At 41.2% G+C, this 22,070-nt stretch overlaps 1 protein-coding gene across 4 annotated transcripts in view; it reads left to right on the top strand.

Annotated features, from left to right (window-relative positions):
- LOC149172865 (putative membrane protein At3g27390) overlaps window positions 1–22,070 on the top strand; it is a 266,830-nt gene that overhangs the window by 192,055 nt on the left and 52,705 nt on the right. For 2 of the 4 annotated variants that reach the window (XM_089424445.1, XM_089424442.1), the window contains 5 exons: window positions 15,904–16,192; window positions 16,657–16,763; window positions 17,006–17,180; window positions 17,386–17,581; window positions 17,695–17,938. In XM_089424445.1, the coding sequence (XP_089280571.1) occupies window positions 15,904–16,192; window positions 16,657–16,763; window positions 17,006–17,180; window positions 17,386–17,581; window positions 17,695–17,938 (1,011 nt within the window). The remainder of the gene's footprint in view (window positions 1–15,903; window positions 16,193–16,656; window positions 16,764–17,005; window positions 17,181–17,385; window positions 17,582–17,694; window positions 17,939–22,070) is intronic. The other 2 variants (XM_089424444.1, XM_089424443.1) reach the window with 2 other exon arrangements.

Raw genomic sequence — 22,070 nt, 5'->3', positions numbered from 1 at the left:
CGCACAATTCTACCCATTCTTGTTTGACCACCACCTCATCTGGTACTACAGTCGGTTCGACAGGTGGTGGATTACTCAAGGGAGTATCCATAGGGTCAATTGACGGCACTGTTTTGCTTGGCCTCTCTTCCTGGAGAGCGGTCACTCCCTTACTGACTCTTGTTTCGTCTTGTTGTGAAGCTATCTCGACAGGTGGCGAGCTCACTTGATGGGTGTCCATCAGTGGTTCAGCCAAAATTTCCCCTCCGGGTTCCCTGGTTTCAAAAACATTTGTCTCTTCCTTTATTCCTGGTTCCTGGGAAAGGTCTCTGTGGAGGTCTGCGGCCAGCAAACCTGTGGTAGCTGGTTCTTTATTCGACCCAACAAACTTCAAAATCGGTGGAACGGCCACATCCTCCTCCGCGTGTCAAGAAGAGCGAGATACCCTTGCCCCCTTTGGAATGGAGAAGTAAGAGGAAAATTGAAAGAATTTTCCTACTTGATCTGTCTCAGCCCCATTTGTGGCTCTAGGCTCTTTCCCTCTATCTGCAGCGTCTTTGCTCTGGTTCGAAACTTCTGCCACTGCAGTCCCCTGTTCTGAGGTTGACGCTGGTTCTTGTGGAGCAGCTTCAGTCTCACTATTTAATTCTTCTGCAATCTCCCGGGTCGGATAGGTTGATGGTGGTTCTTGTGTAACACCACCTTCCATATCCCGCAGTCTTTGAACAGACGATGCTGGCACTGTTTCTCCCAGCACATCATTGATAAAAATGGATTCTTGCATCCTTCGTCAATTCCATCCATTATTCCCATAGCCTCTCCTTCTGTCGGACCCACGGTTCTTCCAGCTTCGGGCCCCTCTTGCCCTGGTTCATCTTCCTCCATTGGTTCTTCGGTCGAGGGTGGTTCTTGTGGGACACCCCCGGTCGCAATATTAACGAATTCCTCCACCTCATCTTGATGTGGTCCTCCTTCGCTTATTACAGTGCTGTCGAATTGCTCCACTTGCTCCATGGTGGTGACTCTTTCTTTATTAGCCCCTTGCTGCAGCACTTCTTCTTCCATCAGTTCTATAGTCGAGGTTGGTTCTTGTGGAACAACCTCGACTATCCTCTCTGGTTCACTCTCCTGGTTCTGTTCCAGCCCCTTGGGTTCCGTCTCCATTTCCTTCGTTCTTCTTGATTTATGTATTCATCCTCTACTACGATTCCTTCCTCCATCTCTTCTGGCTCCTCTTCTCTAGCGGCTCTAATATGTGCTATCTCTTCCTCCGTAGAATCCCAGAATGTTTCCCACGGAATTTGAAGTCGGCCGATTGCATGCGTGACTATTAGCCGGATCAGACCATGGTTGGTTTGACTACTGCCACTTGTCGCAAACGTCGAGCAGAGCATGCCATCAGATGGAGACTCTTCAACAAGAAGAAAGACATATTCAATGAGAAGGCTTCCGACTGTGGGAACCGGAGGTGAGCCAACATTCTGAGATGATATTTAAACACAGTGGTATACCTCCCCTCGCAGGTTATGTATCTCGTTACAAAACCTGCTACTTCACCCCATGCGTGTGGTAATGAATTCCAGTCATACCCCCGACCATTATGAACAACATTTTCTCCGGCTTGCAGAAATGCCTCGGGGAACTCCAGAAGGGTGGTTCTTCGTGAAAACCATTTCTGCCCCTGCTGGGGTAGCCCACTGACCTCTGTAATGGCTTCTTCTGTAACAGGGATTTCTATCCCCCGGACCCGAGAGCTTCCTTCCTCTAAATTGAGTGCAAATTCAATCGCAATTGCCTCGTTAAACCCCTGCTATCTGTCGAAGTAGATGTTCCACCCTGCATTTTCAAAAACCTGCCATACTTCCTGGTTGTTTCGGACCATTGTCGTGCCCTTTGGCTCATGGCGTGCAACCAACCCACCCATCGCTATAGGAACTGGATTAGCACGATGGATGCAGTTGGCTGGTAGGGAGGGAGTAACAACAACCCAACTGATGATGGTAATAATGTTAGCATGGTGGCCGCGGGGTAAAAGGATGGTAATAACGGCTGGTACACCTCGAAAAACACAACAAATAATGGCAGGATATGATAGTATAGGTGAATTATTATGGTGATTGAATACAACATATTGGGGAAATGACCGGTAAAGTTCTTGCTGTATGATTTCAAATTCCAATGCGTAGGAATCATGATTACAAAATCGCACGATTCTTGGTTTCTGTTCGCTAAGCTGTTTGGTAATTCGTGTGCTGGTTGAAGATCCGTAGGCCATAGATTTGATGACCTTGTATATCCAGCGAATATCGGGTCATCAGACGTTAATCTCATAACAGAACCTAACAATTATAGATTAAGGATTTATAATCCTTATCGGCTGCGTAAGGTTGGGTAAACGTTGTGCAAGATTCCCGTGTGATATTGCTGCTGACCGTTGGATCAAGTGGGCTTTGATCAACGACGGAGATTGAAGCTGATAGGACTTGGGCTTGAGCGGACCCGAGAAGTTTATGGGAGGGGTTTATTTTATTTGGGGTCCGGTCTTGTGCATTCAGGTGGGACCGACATTCGTTGGCGGATTATGTGTTAAAGCGCTGCTTGGTGATTGGTCGGGTTTTTGTTAAAACCCACCAATGTAAATGCTTCCGATTTGTATAGGTGGGCCATAACCCACAGGTTCACGTAAGGTTATTGTGAAAATCAGGGAAATTTCCTTTAGGCAGTTTTTCTTGCATCAAGTCACATAGGAGCACAAGCATGGCTCCGCTGCCAGTAAGCCTGGTCAGTACCCTGGTGGAGTTACTTACGCCACCTCTTTGCATAGGAAGACTTTCTGTATTCATTTTTCATTTTTTCAAGCTTTTTTCACTTTTTATTTTTTGTACTGTGCATCGCACTTATTCATTTCAGAGGCGGAAGAGGGATCCCGACTTACTGAGAGCAGAAGAGGTTGCTCCAGTAGAGAAGTAGTTTATTATACCTTTGACGTGCCTGTTAAGGTTTTCCCCCACCTTACTCTACTTGATTGAGTTGACAAGGGTTAACCCAAAAACAACTGACTGACACTAGTTAGCCTGCAAGCGTTGTGTTTTAACCAAGGTTCACTTCAAACAGTATGTATTCTCCTTCGACGTATCATGGAATAAAAGTAACAAGTTCTTCATACAGAGGCAGGATGACAGATAACCAAGTACTGATAGTTGTACAAGCCCTCTTGTACTTCACCCAACTCGCTTCAAGAGTCATACATGGTTTCATGCGAAACTAACCTATGAACGAAACAAGCGAACTAACAAACAACAAAGCAAAGCAAGAGAAAAAGCGAAAGTGAAAGCAAAGTGAGTAAGCAAACAAGAAGGCAAACAAACAAACAAAAACAACATGTAAGCAAACAACTGAAAGCAAACACTACTCCTACTCCTACACTAACTGTGCATGGGCCTGATCATGTAAAGTGATATTTCCAATGTGGCCACCGACACATTGGTTGATCCATGTTGGTGAAGGCTTGGTCCGCGAGCAATCCAGTTGTGCGAACCAGCAAACAAGAAGGATGTAACAATGAAGACAACCACATCGTGTTTTAAAGTGCCCATAGGACATAAGTGGGTGCAAGTGCATGATGAGCAGTCCGTGGACTTATCATAGTGCTGTGTGACACTGTGTGCAACTTTGAAGCATAAGCACACTCTTGACTGTGACATGCAAGCAAATGAAAGAAACAAAGATAACTTGCGTCGCGAACGAGTGCTTGCAATGTAAGATTCCTCCAATGCATGAGCGATGGGATCGTGTAGTTCAAGTGAAGTATGATCTGTGTGCGAGATTGATATTCAATGCATACAGATGAGTGATGAGGAGTCTGAGGTGATTGAACAGTTTCATGATCGGAAGTGAGACTAACGCCAAGAGAGCGAGGACCTGACATAACCATCAGCTCGGGCTGAAGTGCCTTGACGGTCTTGGGTGTTTCAACTTCATTATCAGATAGATCATCATAAACCGGTGGCTTTGAAAGATCAACTGCGATAGAGTCATGATCATGATCAAATATGGAAACAAATGGATCACGTTCGCCACGATCAGAAAAATCAATGAATTCAGCGGCATCCTCATGATTAGATGAATCAAACAGAGGGGTAGATGAAAAGCGAACAAACTCATCCTCTGTGTTTCCGGAAAAGACAGATGAAAGATCAAGTGGATTTTCAATGAATAAGTCATCCTCTCCGTTGTCGAATGATGGACCAACATCTGGTGAGCACTACGAGTGATCAACAATGGGTGCATCCGTGGATGAAGACACACATGCAAAATCTTGGATTGCATGTTCACCAAAGATGTTAGGAAAGAACAAAGGGGGCTCGGAAGGAAGCGAGTCATCCTTCGTCGAGTGTTGATGCTCAAGCTCCCACTCATACTCTTCGTGAATGATAGCGCATGTTGGTTGTGCAACACCAACTCCGTTAGTGGTTTGTTCCCAGTTCACAACAAGTGAAGAGTCTAGAATGGATGAACACAAGACAGTATCATCCGGAGGAACACCCGAGTGTGAAGACAGAGGTCGTAGAACATAATACATATGAGAGCTCGAAAGAATCACAACCAAATCTGCATGAAATTTAAGTGAAGTGATGTTGGGAGGATGTGAAAGCTGAACAAGTGTGTGAGCATGATTCTGAACAACACTCGGCAGTGTTGGAGTTGTTGAATGAGGGGATGGCGGAGAGACTGTACCAATCAGGACGGACCCACATACCACGTCCCAATCGCAATTGCAATCAGCTTTTGTTCAAGCCTCCTGAACTATCGGGAGTGTTTCTTATGCATTTTTCCCTTCAAAAACCCTGCGCAATACAGATATTCTTATACCACAAGTGGTATTTCGGAAGGGGCATAAGCAGGAACTTGTATTTAGCGAATGGCTTCCAATTCCACTAGGCAAGCGACACATAACAGTGGGAAGGAGGAGGATATCGCTTTTCGGGCGGGTATTCCTCGAGCTATATGTCCACCCGAAATATATGTAGACCGTTGGATCCACGAAGGGATGATCAATGGTGGAGGGTCAGATTAACCGGGAATGTGGACCCACCTTTTTATGGTCACAAACGAAATACACAGGATTATATGAAAAAACGACCGAAACATTAAGGGGCGGACTTCAAATTTATTACTCCTGCATTTATAACTTTATCGGTTCCGCTGTGTATATCTCAATTGGCGCTTTCAGGGGTGGAAGGCCTTAAGCACTTGCTATATGTCCGATGCGACATAACAATAGACCAAACTGCAATGTTGCATCGGGTCCGCAACATTCGTCGCAATTATATGATATTTATATATATTGCAAAGTTGCATGTTTTAACGCGCCAAGGCTTAGAGCCCGAAAATCTGAAATACACTAAAAACATGCTTCGGAGCACTTTTGGCAGACTTCACTATTTATGCACCCCAACTTATATGTTCCGTCGGGTCCGCACATATATGTCGCTGTCATGGGTTTGGGGTGATGGCACATAACCGAACTGCCGATTACAATATCGCCGATCTCTACATAATTCTACATAATTCTCGACTCCAATAGTGTATTCCTAAATATGCGCTCTTTTCCGCCTCTGATAGTGTATTTGCATATATATAATTTTTTCTGCCTCCGATAGTGTATATAGCCTATATATATGTGTTTGCGCCTCCGATAGTGTATTTGGCCTATATATATGTGTTTGCGCCTCCGATAGTGTATTTGCATGCATATACACTATATTGCTCCTGATAGCTCCTGATAGTGTATTCTTTGGCATTCATTGCTCCGATAGCTCTGTTTGCTTCCTCCGATGGCTCTATCTGCTCTTGGCTCCTTCGATAGCTCTATTTGCTCCTCTGATGGCTCTATTTGCTCCTCTTGGCTCCTCCAATAGTTTTGTTTGCTCCTTTGATGGCTCTGTTTGCTCCTCTTGGCTCCTCGAATATTGCCATATTGACATCAATGACCATCTATGTCAACATTGTGGAGGGAGAAGAGTGCAAGAATCCATGAAAGGTATGCAAAGGTTCAAAACCGGATGAGAGAGCACAACTTTTCATTTGGCCCTCCTAGCGCTACAAATGTTGACGTTGTTGGACCCGCCAACATGTCAAGGGGATCTTCTCGGTAAGAAGTCCCAATTAGACCTCAGACCGTTTGGTGTAGGAGTCCCAGCAGTGGGTCGTATGGTAATGCCTTGACCGCGATTTCACACAGAGGCAAGTAAGATAACTTTGTTGGTAGCAAGGGTGTGACAACTGCAGTGAGTCAAGGAAGGTGCATGAGAGGTTCTAACACAAGTGGGTTGAGATGAGTGCGCCCCTTGGCAACTTGTAATAGTACTCGGATGGGAAGAGAACACACGAGCGAAGATACCTCACAAGTTGGAAAGAAAGTTGGCAATCCAAAGTGATGGTTAAACCAACAACACATTTCAGAAAGATTCATACATACTCATACAGAATAGTCCATACATGCATGTGCAAGAAAGCAAATACATATGCCATTTAGAGTAAACAAGATAGTTGGAATACAATACAACATATACATGAAACGTGATGGTTCTTATTATATAAAGAAGTGTAAGTTCCAGTCATACAATACATCCATGTCCAACCACTAGCTTCAATAATGGAACGTTACAACCACATCCACCTACTCCTCCAAAGAGATGTACTTGATCCGTGCAGTGGGGAAGCCAAGGCGCATTACAATATTGTCCAAGCTCTCTTCAGATAGTCTTATCGGATGCTTGGATGACCAAAAGCCCATATAATGAGTTATGAGGTTCTATCTATAGCAAAGGGTGGGGTGACCCTTGACATTCCCCTTTATGACAGTTCATTTACCCTCATGACTCTTCATCTACTCTATGATTGTTACATCCAACTATCGACACTTGACTTACACTTGACATGATGTTACATTACAATGCACTTGTACTCATGTGAGACAACATGGCTTGAGCAAGCTATGCAAGACATCACTGACACTCGGTCTGTTGTGATGAGACCAACTCTTTGACATGCTTGTGATGGCGAAAGTGGTGAGCTGATGCCAAGCTTGGTTGTCCGTGATGGTGTGCATGCACCCCATGGTGACATCTTACTGAAACAAACTCTTGCCTCCGTTGCAACCGGTGCATTGGTTCGGCTTCTTCATCCAATTCGTCTGCTAACATGTGCATGGTCTTCTTGAGTGCAGCCGAATCGGCAACACACTGATGCATAGTGTTTGGGCTGATCTTCAAGTGTGTGTTGGTGATTATGCACATCAACTTGCTGAAGTACATGTTCAGCTCCAGTTGGACTTGCTTCTTGTCTTCGCCTTGGTGAGTGTGCTGAATGGGTTGGATCGCATGTGTGTGCACAATGACATGCATGCTGCTGAATCCCTTGCATGCGATCAACAACACTGCTCACCATGTCTGCTCCATGCCAGCTGCTGGGATGGATCTTTAACTTGTACGGGCGTAGTTCCGTCCATGAGTGCATGTTGCACCCACTACTGTTCCTGTTCCTCCTGCAACTCATTTGTCTGTCTGTGCAACTTCATGTTCTTCCTTGTTCCGCCTCTGTGTTGTCAACAACCTTCCTCTCACATTCGTTGCATCTGGTATGCTGCCTTTAGCTACTATTCATGATGATGCTGTTGTCATATCTTGATGCCCTTGTCTACAAACAACTTGATGTCTTTGTGAGTAGGCAAGCTCATAGACAATTGATCGACTGCATCCCCAAGCGTGCTCTGAACGGTGTCTTCGACTTTGCTCTCCTAGAAACCATTGTACTTGTATTGCTGAGAGGCAGATGAACACTTGCGATACCTGGAGACATGGAAACACTCATGGCAAGCAACCTGTCAGTCGAAAACCAAAATGAACTTCACCACTGACTTGCAACATCCCTGTGTGACTGATTATGAAGGTTGCACAATTTCCGCCAGGAGGTCGGGAGAGTGACTGCCAAGACTGCACAAGGCGCAGTCCGGCCTGTCAAGAGGCTGATTAGTTGCTGGAAATGCGCAATGCATAGTCTAGCTTCACTGTTGACTGTTGGAATTGCGCAATGCGCAATTTCAACTGGCAATGACTGCAGATTCAGTGACTGCATTGTGTAATTTTATGGGCCAGCAGTCACTGTCCCTTAGGATTGCACAAAGTTTCCTGGGGAACAACTACTGGGAAAAAATGCGCATTTCTGGAGAGGAAGGAAGAGCCTTCCCTCTCAGGAATGTGCAATGCGGTCTTGGTGAGGCTCTTGGTGAGGCAGAGTCCGGGCCAAGGTTGGCAGACTCGCCGACGGGCAACTGAAAGCGAATGTGAATGCGAATGCATTGCGATACTGGGTGTAAGCATAAGTGAATGATCATGCATGCAAATGGTGAATGACAGATTCAGAAAATGGAACAACATGCATGTGGGTGAGGCGAGTTGCCGAATCGGCGACCGTTTGTGCAAAACAGTTTCATGCATGCGACAGTAGTGAGATAGCAACGAAAACTGAAATGGTGCTAGAACAAGTTAGTATGTATCAAAATGACAGCAAGCGTTCATTGAAATCAAGCAGACAACATTAATACGAAGCGAAACACAAAAGGCGCCAGAAATGCAACACCAGGCATGGCAAGCGAGCTTACCCCAAAACAGTTGAGCTGAATGTGCTGACAGCTCCTAGATGTGACATGGGATGTCAGAGCTGTAAGGTTGATGTGAGAAATGAGCTTTTCAACGTCTGGTTGATGAGTTTTGATAATAGCTAGGTTGTGATGCGCATGCCACAAATCTAGGGAAAGCGGCACTTGGTGGGAGGTTTCTGAAATGATCCTTGCATGTAACCTCCAACTGCCAAAAATAGATCCCTGAAACAAGGGATGCCTTTGCATGCTGCCTTGGGATAAGCAGCCCATGCATACAAGTCAGTTTTGCTCGGTCCCGGAGGGAACTAGTCAACTTAGTTGCACATGCAAGAGGTTGTTCGACTGTTGGGAGCTGGGCTTGCTGCCCGGGAGATTTGTGCAATTTCTGGGCAGAGCAACTGACTGTTGCTCAGATTTGCGCAAATTCTGGGTTGAGTAGCCCTGCTAGGGAAAATTGCGTAATTTTCATTGAGTGTTGACTGCTAGAATTGTGCAATTCTGGAACCCAGCAAGTTGCAGTCAGGATTGAAATTTCTAGAGGGAAGGTTGGTTGCCCTCTAGAATTGCGCAATTTCTTGGGGGAGCTACTCAGCGTGCAGCTGGACCAAGTCCGGGTGATCAATCTGTGATGGAAATGCATCGAGCTCTGATCGACACGCTGCCTTTGTGCAAGCAAAACACTGAAGCTTTTGAACTTGATGGAGCAAGATAAGGTGCTATGAAAAGTTGCTAGGGAGGCTCCAAAACAAAGCTAAGGCAAAATTTTGGAGGGTGGTTGTAGTTGCTACAACAATATCGTGGGTAGAGAAACCTTGTCGAACTGGGATGGGATGTGGGCAGCTCTAAAACAAGAGGAGCTGAGGAGAGACACAGTCAAGGTTAAACTTGACGGAAGCACCAACAGTGGGTCGAGGCCCAAGGAGGAGGAGGATAATGCAGTCCTTGCATCGGAGGGACAATAGGAGTAGTAGAGACGTAAGAAGGACGTCTCAAAGATCAAGTGTTTCAGGTGTGGTGAGATGGCTCACTATGCTACTCTGTGTCCTCTCAAGAAGAAGGACAAGGATGAGAAGCACGATTTGAAGGCTGCACTCGTGAAGATCGAAGAGGAGGAGTTCGCCATGACAGCCGAGATACCTCCTAGAGGGAGGTGGGCTGATTTGGAGCTGTAGTTCGAAAGAGCTACAAATGTTTAAATTTCTAAGTATTACCCATTAGAAATTTTATCTGTATTGTTCTAGTTTATTTCTCCTACTCGTTAATTACAAACAAGTTATTTAAACATATAAACATCGAAATAAACACAATACAATCTCAATCATCTACAGTTCAACAATGGATCTACTTGGCCAAGGTGACTGTGTTGCCTCTAGGGTTTCGATCTGTTGCCTCTCAATGAACAATGAAACTCCCTCTTCCTTCGCTATTGATCTCTCTGATTGATCATTTGCCCTCTGATACTGTGTGAAAATTTGGAAACCCAAATCCTGTTGCAGCAACTGGAAATAATTCTCCTAATTGTTAAATTAATTTTTGACAATTTATTTACTGTTTGCTACAACAAACACTGAATTAATCACACTGCAACCTGCACACAAAAAAATGCGAAGAAATAAACACTGGAAAAAGTACTAGCACACATAAATTTACACAATTATTTTTGGACCAATGTCCCTCGAAAAACCCATCTTGGGAAAACCAGTGCAGCAACTGAGGGTTTTATTATTAAGCAGTGGTGAAATAATATGAGTACAACTAGATTCTGAAACTGGCAATCCTATAGAGAAATATTGGCAAGAAAAATCTAGTGAGGGAAATTCCTCACTCCTCAAGCAAATTTGAGCTCTGACCTCAACTCAAATTGAGTTGTCCAAACTGGCATTGCGTAGCTACTGCGTTACCCTAGTGCAGTTCCTTTTGCACTCAGTTTGAACCAGCTTCTCGTCAAGTTGTCTGGTCTATTGCTTTCTGGGAAAATGTCTCTCCTGGCCTCCAGAACCTCTGCCCAGCTTCTGGCATTGAAACCCGTCTTTCCCAAACAGATTCGAAATTGCCTCTAGAGGCTATTGCATTGCTCTACATCAGCCTCACTGTGGCTCACTTGCCTCTTTGCAAATGCACTCACCGGATCCGAAATCCTTCCTCTGGCTTCACTGCCTCTCTGCCTCTCTCACTGCTTCGATCTCACTGGCTCTCTCTATGGCAACTGATTTCTGCTACTTAGGAAATCATCTGCTCATGAAATCGAACCTCTCAAGAAATTTCTCCAAGCCCCATCAACTTCTTCTTATAATCCTCTGTTGAGACTCCAATGGTCAAGAGTAGATCTTAATCGATGGCTAGGATTAACTTGAAGTCAATCCGAGTGAGTTTCTAGAACATTCACACCTTAACTTAATTAATTTTGATTAATTAGTCATATTCCCTAAGTTTAGACGTAGGAAATATTAAAAACTGACTAATAATCTAATTAAGTCATTTCTAGGTGGAATTTCCAGAAATGATTTCTGGGTTTTGGAGATCTCATGCATTCTAGCCGTTCCACAAAATTTCACGACTTGAACACATCTGATGCTACAAAAAATAACATATTCTACTTTCTATAGGCAATTGATTGGGTCCTTGATATATCTAGTGAACACTAGACCAAACATTTGTTTTGCAGTATGTCGTAAGTTAATTTCAGATAGAGAAAAAGCATGATCATTAGATTGCAGCCAAGTATATCCTAAGCTATTTGCGTGGGACTATATATCATTGCCTCCGGTACACTGGTAATGACATCCAACTCGTGGGATTACAAATTTAGATTGGGGTGGTAGTGAGATAGACAGAAGAAGCACGATAGGTGGATGCTTTAGCGTAGGGTCTTCCATGGTATCATGGATGAGCAGAAAGCAGGATACAATTTCTTTGAGTAGTGTTGAAGCTGAATATGTTGTTGCAAGCGAGGTTTGTCGGGAAGTTGTTTGGATGAGGAAGTTGTTATCAAACTTGTTTGAAGGATTATTTAGCCCTACATGGATACATTGTGATAATCAGAGTTGCATTAGATTGATAGAAGACCTGGTGTTTCATGCGAAGACAAAGCATATAAACAACAAATACCACTACATCAGAAGCCTGGTACGAGATGGGGTTGTGGCACTGCATTATCTACCTACAGATGAACTAGCCAAAACCTTGCATCACAAATCGTTAGACAAGCTCAGAGTCCAAGGAAGGTGTGGTCACCTCGAAGTCCATGTACTTGGGGAAAATCCCAAGGGCTAAATAGCTAAAGATCTCTAGACAAAAGATAGATTGTTAGTTCCAGAGGGGTTCGATTCACACAAGAAAGATGGAGATCTAGGGATACATGCTAGATCTGCTAGGTTCAACGTGTTTACTCTAGCTCAATACCTAAAGCAAAATACCTATGCTAATAGATAATAATAAATCAATAGAGCAATAAAAATTATTTAGCACATACCATAAATCTTCAAGAGAGAGACACCTCGAATTGAAACACCAAAGGCTTTTTATTAAAATTATTCTAGCATAGCCTAGCTCAGTACATCGAATGATTTTCTGATGAGTACATGATACAATGAGGAGCTCAATAGCTTCCTTCTATAGATAATGAGAGGATCAAACCCCTCCAAGTGAAAAATAATGGCTAGTCTGACTTGATCCTGAATAATAATGTCAAGTCGCTGCTTGATCCATGCCAAAATTAAATCTTGTCCCTTGATTTGAAAATTTGTTGATGAAGGCCTTGATCCTAGGCCAAAAAATATTTTTTCCAACCTTTTTTCTTTGAAAAATGATCCTTGACTCAACCAGCATGGTCCAAAGGTTTAATTTTTCTTGACAATTTGACTTTTCTTTTGATGGAGGACCTCGTAAAATTGATTTCTTCTGGACCCACGAATTTTTGAGGGACTTTTGATAATTTTCCACTTGGAGAGAATTTAATTTCTCTCAAATTATTTTTTGACACAATTTAATTAATTTTCTGGCTAATTTTTTTGTATTAATTTGGCGAGAAAAATTAATTAAAAGACTCTAAAGGGGAATTATACATTTTCCACCTTCAAAGTGGGTCTAAAAATATCTTGGCATTGGTGTTCTAATTATGAGGAACCATTCACCAAAAATATTCCTAGACAACACTTTTACATAACATTATTACAAATAATCACCCTTAGAAATAATCACCCTTAGAAGGGGAAATTTACAATAGACATAGACCCCTTAAGACTCAACCAAATTTGGCTACACAAGACACATGATTTAGTATGATAAAAATACATTGACTCGATAACACTAGGACTCACCTAAGACCTCGTCGATGAGTTCCACCCTAACCCTAGCTTTGGGGTATATCTGGGAGAAAATTTCTGCCAATTATTCGTGTTTACAAACACAAATATTTTGGTGAGGTTAAAAAACTCCTTAGAGTGAAACTCTTTGAGGAGACTCATAGACTTACCTAGGTGTTGTTACTTGGCTTAATAGTCATACTAGAATCATTTTATAATAATTTGCAGAATTCAGGATTACAATGATGATGATGTCTCAAAAAATTTATTCAACTGCTTTGTACTTTGTCTTTTGTAACTGTTGACATGTACATGGTCAACAGGGACATAATCTATTTAAATATAGGAGGAGAATAACTACATTAACGCAACTGATTTTTCACACATCCTACCAAAAAAACTTGCGTTCCTGCATTCCCATGTTTCGGGGACTTATGGACCCTTGGGAAACATCCCCAAACTGCTAGGGACTTCATCAGGGACTCAAGGAATTCTAGCCATCCCCAAGATGTTCTGGGAAGATTTCAATGACGTTCTAGACAGATTTCAGGGATGTTTCTGGCAGATTTGAAGGATTTTATGGGTAGATTTGAGGGATTTTTTGAGCATATATCTTCCATTTTGACAATCATAGACATTGATGATTCGACAATATATTCATATTTTCCATGCATTATTTTGTATTGCAGTGAATCTAAATTCGTTGTACAAGTTGCAGCTCAAAACATGCATTTTGTGTGATGGATTTCAATTTGCGTTTATGGTGATTAAAGTATTGTATATTCTGCAACAACATTACAAGAAGCAAATCCTGCATGTTAAAAGAACAGGAAATGCAACATTTAAAAGGGCTGATCCTTGTGTTTATTGTTCTTGTTTTTCTCATTTTTTGGGTCATCTTAGCTTTTACATGTTGTACATGAGTTTTCAGGGGTCATTCAAAGTCTAGTGCTCCGGCCATCCCAACCTCGAGCATTGTGAAATCAACGGTAGTGACCTAAATTGGGTACTAATTGTTTGAGTACATTCCTATTCAATTGCCTCCTTAATCTGATATATGAATTTAATCTCTTGAGTCTTTATAGAACCAAAGTGATCTACAGTGGTTTTCAACACAGCTCTAAAAGTCTACAAAACCTATTGGGAAGGGAATTCCTTTTGTGTTTTAACATAATCATCAATAACGAGAAATATGAGTTATTGAGAAGGGAATTCCTTTTTTGTTTTAACATAATCATCAATAACAAGAAATATGAGGAAAAATAACCGCTATAGAAACAATTCTGTCTCATAGACCATTCATGGACCTTATTGCAAATTGAGAATTGTTACACTTAAGTTTCCTAAATCTAAGCAACATTTTGCTCATGTCTAACGACCAATAATAGAATGTCACTCATCCCTTATTTGAATTGCTCCAGCATTTTCAGAACTGGCAAGTGTAAGGGTTGTGCCAAAGTGCTTTATAGTGGTTTTCAACATAGCTATAAAAATTTACAAAACCTATTGAGAAGGGAATTCTTTTTATGTTTTATCATAATCATCAATAACAACAGCTATAAGGAAGAATAGCTGCTATAGAAACAATTCTTTGTCTCATAGACCCTTCATGGACCTTATTGCAAATTGAAAATAGTTACACTTAAGCTTCCTAAAGCTAAGTTACATTTTGCTCATGTATAACAGTCAATAATAGAATGTCACTCAGCCCTTTTTTGAATTGCTTGAGCTTTTTCAGAACTGAGAAGTGTAAGGGTTGTGCATGATACTATATAGTATGTCTTGTTAAAGAAATTGTAGATATTTATAGTGAATTCGAAATAATATACTTTTCATATATATATATATATATATATATATATATATCTATATATATATATATCTATATCATTGTTGTCTCCTGAAAAAATTGGCAGTGTGCTCTAGCTGTCGCAGGGATGCATCCCCGTCCCCCACCTAAAAACTAGTGCAATATAAGATATTATTCCATGGGTTGTTAGGGTGGACGTTGTCATTCTTGTTATAAGGATTATAGCCATTGATTCCACTTTATTTCAATACTACTCTTAGATTTTATTTTTTTAGCTTACTCCTGATTTGTAGGGTTTTTTTCTTGTTCCTCTTTCTCAGGTTATTCTCGTTGTAGAGATGCCCTTTGCTCTTCTCTTGTCGCTATTTTAGTATGTTGTACTTTCCTCTCCCATTGACCTATTTTAGTCTTCAATTAACATTAATAAAATTTCATTTCATTTCTTCTTTTCTCTTCTCTCCTTACATAGGATCAATTTCCTTCTCTCTGTCCAGGGTTTACTTCCTGGGCTTAACCCTTTGTACTCTTTATTTAAATTTTTACTCTACTTTTGCATCTAGAAATCCTTCAGCAGTCCTACATTGCCACTATGACATGTTGCACTTTAAGTCCTATTTACCTATTTTGGTCTACATAAATTAATATAATTTCATTCACTGTTCCTTTCTCTTATTTAAATAACTTGTATTTTCTCGTGTGATTTTGTAGTATTTGTTATATTAGAGGTTGTCATTGTATGCCATGCAAATAACAAACACGTTCCAATAAGACGTCCAAGCTATTATTATGTTCTTTGTGTCAATGCTTGTTATGTATAAAGGTACGATTGTCCCATGGACTTTTAAGGTTTAAGACTACACATCTGTTTTAGAGTTGGTTCTTTTTTCCTAAGAATTGAGTCCATGAGAGGTATCTATAAACTCTTCTCGAAGGAAGATTGTGGCGTTTGCCACTAGATTAAGTCTATTTGTTCCTTTCATCTATGTCATAATTAAAATGAGGTAACAATTCTCCGCATGCAGGGTTCAGTGGATGATTATGTTGGTCTTCTTTTGTGTTCCTTTTTCCATATAATCCCTTTGTTTTTTGCAAATTAGTGAAATATGCACATGCCTTATTGATCTCCTGTTGGATGTTGTTTGAAGGTTGTCGCAGCTACCAGGTTGTTTGTTGGTTGCCTTATTGGGTGTGATTGTGGATGTGCCAATCATTATATTGCTTGCAATATGGAAGAGTCCTTTCATGCTTTTGAAAGGATGGCATCAACTATTTCAAGATCTAATAGGAAGGGAGGGACCATTTTTAGAGACTGTTTGTGTACCATTTGCTGTCTTTGCTATCCTGCTCTGGCCATTGGCAGTGATTTTAGCTATGCTGACCGCATTTGTGTCAAGCTTTTTTCTTGGCCTTTACGGTGCAGTTGTTGTGTATCAGGTATTTGCAATTGTTATAAATCTTATTTTTGAATGTCTTGATAGGTAAATTTTGCTTCCTTCTCTTCATTCAATAATCACACTATTTTATCAGAAAATCACACTATTCATATGTTACCAGAAACCTTACAAGAAAATCCTGGTTCTTATTCCATTCCTATTCCTGTTCTCATTTCCATTCCCATCTTGATACTACAGTAGTACATCACTAATCTATTTTATACGTATCATATACAGTGGGAAGGAATGTGGGTTCATATTTTTCATCTCTTAGAAGCCTCTAGCCCCCATTTACTGTTCCATTTCCCATTTGCTCATTCTAGTAACATAGCACTATTATGTGAACTCTTATCACTATATGTTCAATTTGAAATGGCACAGTTAATAGATCGACTGTTACTTGGATTTGATGATAAATAATGTTAGTGTTCTTTTTTTAACATATATTATGCATGGATGAAACAGGAAACTTCAATTCAACTAGGACTAAACTACATCATATCTGCAATAGCATTGTTTGATGAGTATAGCAATGACTTCTTGTACATGCGATCAGGTTCCTGCTTTCCCAGGTACTACTTAAGTTTGGTGCTCTGTCTGTGCTATTCTGATTTTAATGTTTTACCTAGTAATACTCAATTGAAGTTATGGTCTTGTACAGGATGGGTATTTTAATTAATATAACATCTATTGTCCTTTTGAACCTAAAAAGAAACTGATTATTTGTTCGATTAAATTCGTTCAGTTACATGCATATTAGAATCCTTGCACTGGTTTCAGTTTATTATAACTGTTTTATACTCCTGACAGCCAGGCTCAACTACCGTAGGGAAAAGAAATGTTGCTCTGAACATCTGGGAACCAGTTATTCACTTGACAAACAGAAATCTAATGGTCATAACAAGGGAGACCACCCAATTCATGGAAAATCCATTCCGGAACGCACGGCATCCTTGAAGGGGGTACTACAAGATATGAAATCTGTGCAGGTATTGATCATCCTATTTTGCTTTTGTTAAAATTATCTCCTCCTTATCAAAAGGTTAGTGTGATGTTGACGGCCCTCTTTTTTTAATTTAAATGCTTGTACAACTCTGCTATATTTCTTATTAATACGTAATATTGAAGGCATCTTATACAAGAAAGATAAAAGATTAGTGCAATTTCGCTAAAAGATGTAAACTGTACTTTTAGATATGGGATCACCTTTTTCAGTCTTGCGAGCTTTATGGGAGGACCCTAGTTCGAGATGGCGTGATTAGACTTTCAGATTTAGAGGAGTGGAACCGTACAGGGAAGTCTAGAATTCTTAGCATTGGGCTACCTGCATACTGTATCTTGCAGAGTCTTCTGCACTCTGCAAAATTTGATTCTGCCAGCCTCCCACTCTGTATGGAATTCTTCTCTCTTACAACTGTGACTCTAATTTGTTTGAACATGGAATTGCATCTGTTATGACTCATTTACATGAGGTAAATCAGATTTTCTATTTAAATTTTGCAGTTGATAGCACAGAGTTGAAAAAGTCTGACAGGCCTGAAGACCGAGTCTTTGAGTGGTTCTTTGAACCATTAATGATCATGAAAGAGCAAATCCGAGCATACGAAATCCAGGAAATTGAGGCACTCTACTTGAGCAAATTGACACTAATGAGTCAGAATCCTGAACGCATGGAGGCCTGGCAAAATGGTGGCATTCCACCTGAGAATGAGGTGAAAAGAGCCGAATTGGAAGCATTGAGCAGAAGGTAATTAGATATGAATTTTTGTTCTTTACATTGACAGAATATTGTAAAAGCTCATTTTCTAGTATAAGCTTTATTACAACATCAGTGAGTCATTCTCAAAACGTGTTTCATTTTTACAACTATTGGAATAAAATACTTGTAATAGCCTGCAACCTTGTAATAGCATCGAAATCACATCACTTGCATAGTGCATTCTCTTAACTGGATGGCACTGGAAGTAGCAGATTATAATATAACCATCTTATCAATATACAAATTTTCAGCTGTTTTGTTGATAACATTAACAACTCTACATGTAAATGAGCAAATTGGAAAAGCTAAACTCATAGAAACGACATCCCACTCTTGTGCTTATCTATGTTGATAACCAAACCTCCAATTGAGAAACCCTCAACATTTATTATGTACCAGTAATTTAGTAATGAAAAGGGGAAATGTTCCGAGTTATTGGTGCTTGATTTCCATTGTTTAACACTTAAATTACCACTCAAGTGTAAAAATTAGGTGACCTCGAATCGTACTGCAGCAACTGATGATATTTCTCCTATTTGTTAAATTACTTAAACAAATTACTTGTAATTTTTTATGGCAAATATCGAAATACATACACTGGAGCCTTCACAAAATAGATATTGTGGAAGAAATAAAAACACTGGAAGAATAGATGCACACACACACATATAGAATTATTTTTGGACAAAAGTCCCCGGAAAAACCCAACTTGGGAAAATCAGTGCAGCAGCTGAGGGTTTGATTATTATGCAGTAGGAAATTTGAGTACAAGACTATGGATGCTCAAATCTAGCAATCCGTGCAAAGAAAATAACTGACAAACTTCTAGTGAGAAAAATCTTGAGAAAATAACTGACAAATGTCTAGTGAGAAAAATCTCACTTCCACCGGTGATCTGACACTGACCTTAGCTCAAGATGAGCTACCCCTAGCTGCCTCTGCGCTGGCTCTGTGTCAGCATGCTGGGACCAACATCTCTCTCACTTTGTTGATCAATTGCTACTCTGGAAACTCGATCTTCTGGCTCTCTGGGCTCCCACTCTGGCTCCTGCCTCTGAAACTCGACTCCCCCTTGGTAAATATGGATCTCCCTCTGAAGCTTTGCGTTGCCTCTCTGCACTGCGTCAACCTCTCTATGGAGTACACTGTCTCTCTGTTATGCACTCACCGGACTGGAAAACTTCCTTCCGACCTTTACTATCCCTGCCCCTCTCTCACTGCTTCGACGTGAAAATTCTATTACTACAGCAACTGATTTATTTTACCTACTTATTTTCCAATAAGTTATTTACGAAATCCCTTCGATAAATATTAAAAAAAATTCTACCGCAGATATCACACCATTACACAGAAACAAATACATGTACAAAAATCAAACACATCAACACAGTTATTTTTGGACAATTGTCCCCACAAAAACCCAATGCAGGAAAACCAGTGCAGCAGAGGAGGATCTTATTAATCAACTTTCCTTGAGTAGAACTAGGGTGCCAAACTGGCTCACCCAACAGAGATAAATCCTTCGGCGTTACTCCTAGGCTCAACGTCAGTCCAGCTAGCCTCTGCACAGCTCCTAGATCCTTTATGTTAGAACTCTGCCTCACTACGTTAGCACTTGGTCTCTCTGCGTCACCCACACATGCCCTCCAGTGACTGCACAGTCCATCTGCCTTTGCGTCTGCCTCTCTAATCTCTGCACTGGTCCTTCGGCGTTGTCCCTGCCTCTTTGTCACATACTTGTTACCTCTTGCTGTGATTCAGTTTTCTAGTTCGAATTTCTTAGCAAGCCCCGCTCTAGAAATCGAACTGACTGGTCTCCATCAGTATATCTCCAACTGACCCTCAAGTTTTCTCTTATACTTTTCTTGTTGATGAATCAACGACCGATATTAAGTCCCTAATCAATGACTAGGATTAAAATAGACTTGATTCTCATCTTTTAGAAGTTTCTCATCCTTATCTTTATTAATACCCATTAATATTTTTATTTTCCTAAGGTGAGACTTACGAACTCATTAAATTAATTATTTTAATAACTCTTCATCCGAATGAAATTTTTCAAAACGATTTTTGGGTCTTGGAGATCTTGTGTGCTTTAGCCTCTTCACTAATTTTCATGGCTAGAGCACATCTGATGCTACCCCAAATCAACACTCCCTCTTAGCGAGGAATGTGCTCTACTTCTAGTAATGTTCCACCAATGAACATCACCCTGATCATCTTGCACCGGTACCTGTGCTGATGCTTGGCCTGCTGCCTAACATCCTCTGCACTGCTGCTGCTTGTACTACTGCCCATGACTCTACCACTGCCACTGCTACATTTGTACTGCAGCTCTCTCTGCAACTGTGTTGTTGCTGGTCCTTCTTCCCAACACTGCATCTGCACTGCAACTCTCTCTAATGCTGCATCATGCTGCTCATAGCACTGCAACACTTGATACTTATCCATTTCTGTTACTGAAATGGATTCTTTACCATCCCCATCTTCTCCCTGAAATAAACAAACTTTGTTCTTCCAAGAGCCTTAGTAAGGATGTCTGCCACCTGTTCTCCTGTAGGAGTGTAACTCAACTGCATAGCTCCTCGTTGGACACAGTCTCTGACAAAGAGACACCGAATATCAATGTGTTTTGATTGATCATGAAATAGTGGATTCTAAGAGAGCTTGATGCAACTCTGATTATCACACATGATCCTGGTCTCTTCCATCCTTCTGAACAGGTTTACAAGCAGTTTTCTAAGCCATATGGCTTCAAATGAAGTTGTGCTAGCGGCCATATATTCTATTTTAGTTGAGCTCAGAGCTACGGATTTCTGTTTCCTAGTGCACTAGGAGGTAATCCCCGATCCAATGTTGAAACATTACCCAAAGGTACTTTTCCGATCTAATGAACTTCCTGCCCAATCTGCATCAGTAAACCCACTCAGTTTGATATCATTTCTTCTGGTATACAAGAGTCCATAATCGACTGTTCCCTGTATATATCTGAGAACTTGTTTGGCTGCTGCCTAGTGCGCCCTCTTCGGTTCCACCATGAACTGATTGAGGGTGTTGACAGTGTAACAAATGTTTGGCTTGGTATTGACCAGATACATCAGGGACCCTGCGAGCTGCCTATATAATGTGGGATCAACATCCTTGTCTTCTGATGCATCAATTTTCTTCCAGTTGGTGATCATTGGAGTAGCCATAGGCCTATAGTCCTGCATCTTGAATCTCTTCAGAATTTCTGTAGTGTATCTCCCTTGTCTAAGGAAGATCTCCCCCTTCTGCTGCCAAACTTCCAACCCCAGGAAATAATGCATCTATCCCAAATCCTTCATGTCGAATTCAGTGGCTAGATTCTTCTTGCAGTCCTCGATGAGCTTGGATGATCCTCTCAGGAAGAGATCATCCACATATAATACAAGGATTAGAGGCTCATTCTCTATGACTTTGCGTCACTCTTGACAAACCTCATCTTCTACAAGTAGCTATAAATTTTCCATACCATGCTTTAGGTGCCTTTTTGAGTCCATACAAGGCTTTTGTCAATCTGCATAGTCTCAAATCCTTCTAGCTGTTCAATGTATACTTCCTCTTCTATTACCCCATTCAAGAATTCCGTTTTGACATCTATATGATGAATCTCCCTTCCCATCTGTGCTGCAAGAGATATCACGGTTCTAATAGATGTATACCTGGTTACTGGGGCGAAGGTATCTTCGTAGTCAATTTCTTCCTTTTGAGCATATTCCTTAGCCGCAAACCTGGCTTTGTATTTTTCCACACTGTCGTCTGTAGCGTATTTAATCTTGTAGATCCATCTCAACCCTACCATTGATCTGTCCTGAGGCCTAGGCACTACTTCCTCAACATCGTTCACCATTATAGAGTTGTATTCCTCTACCATCGCATCCCATCCAAACTTGATGTTGAGCGGCCTCCTGAAAACTGGAACACTCCCCATCCTGAGCTACTAAGGCCTGATATCTATCTGACTGTCTTTGCTCCCTTTTATTGTTTCTTGGTGCATGGATGAAATCTTCTGCATCCTGCAGAATCTGTCGAAGTTCCCAGCTCGTTCTTCCTTTGGTAGCAGGTGCATCTGTTAGCTCCTCCTCTTCTTGTGATTCTT

Source organism: Pinus tabuliformis, chromosome 4_2 (assembly GCF_031772625.1).
Source record: "Pinus tabuliformis cultivar Carrire ecotype Pingquan chromosome 4_2, CPIR1, whole genome shotgun sequence".
Lineage (NCBI taxonomy): Eukaryota > Viridiplantae > Streptophyta > Pinopsida > Pinales > Pinaceae > Pinus > Pinus tabuliformis.
The sequence above is the reverse complement of the archived record's forward strand: the minus strand, read 5'-3'. Positions and strand labels throughout refer to the sequence as shown.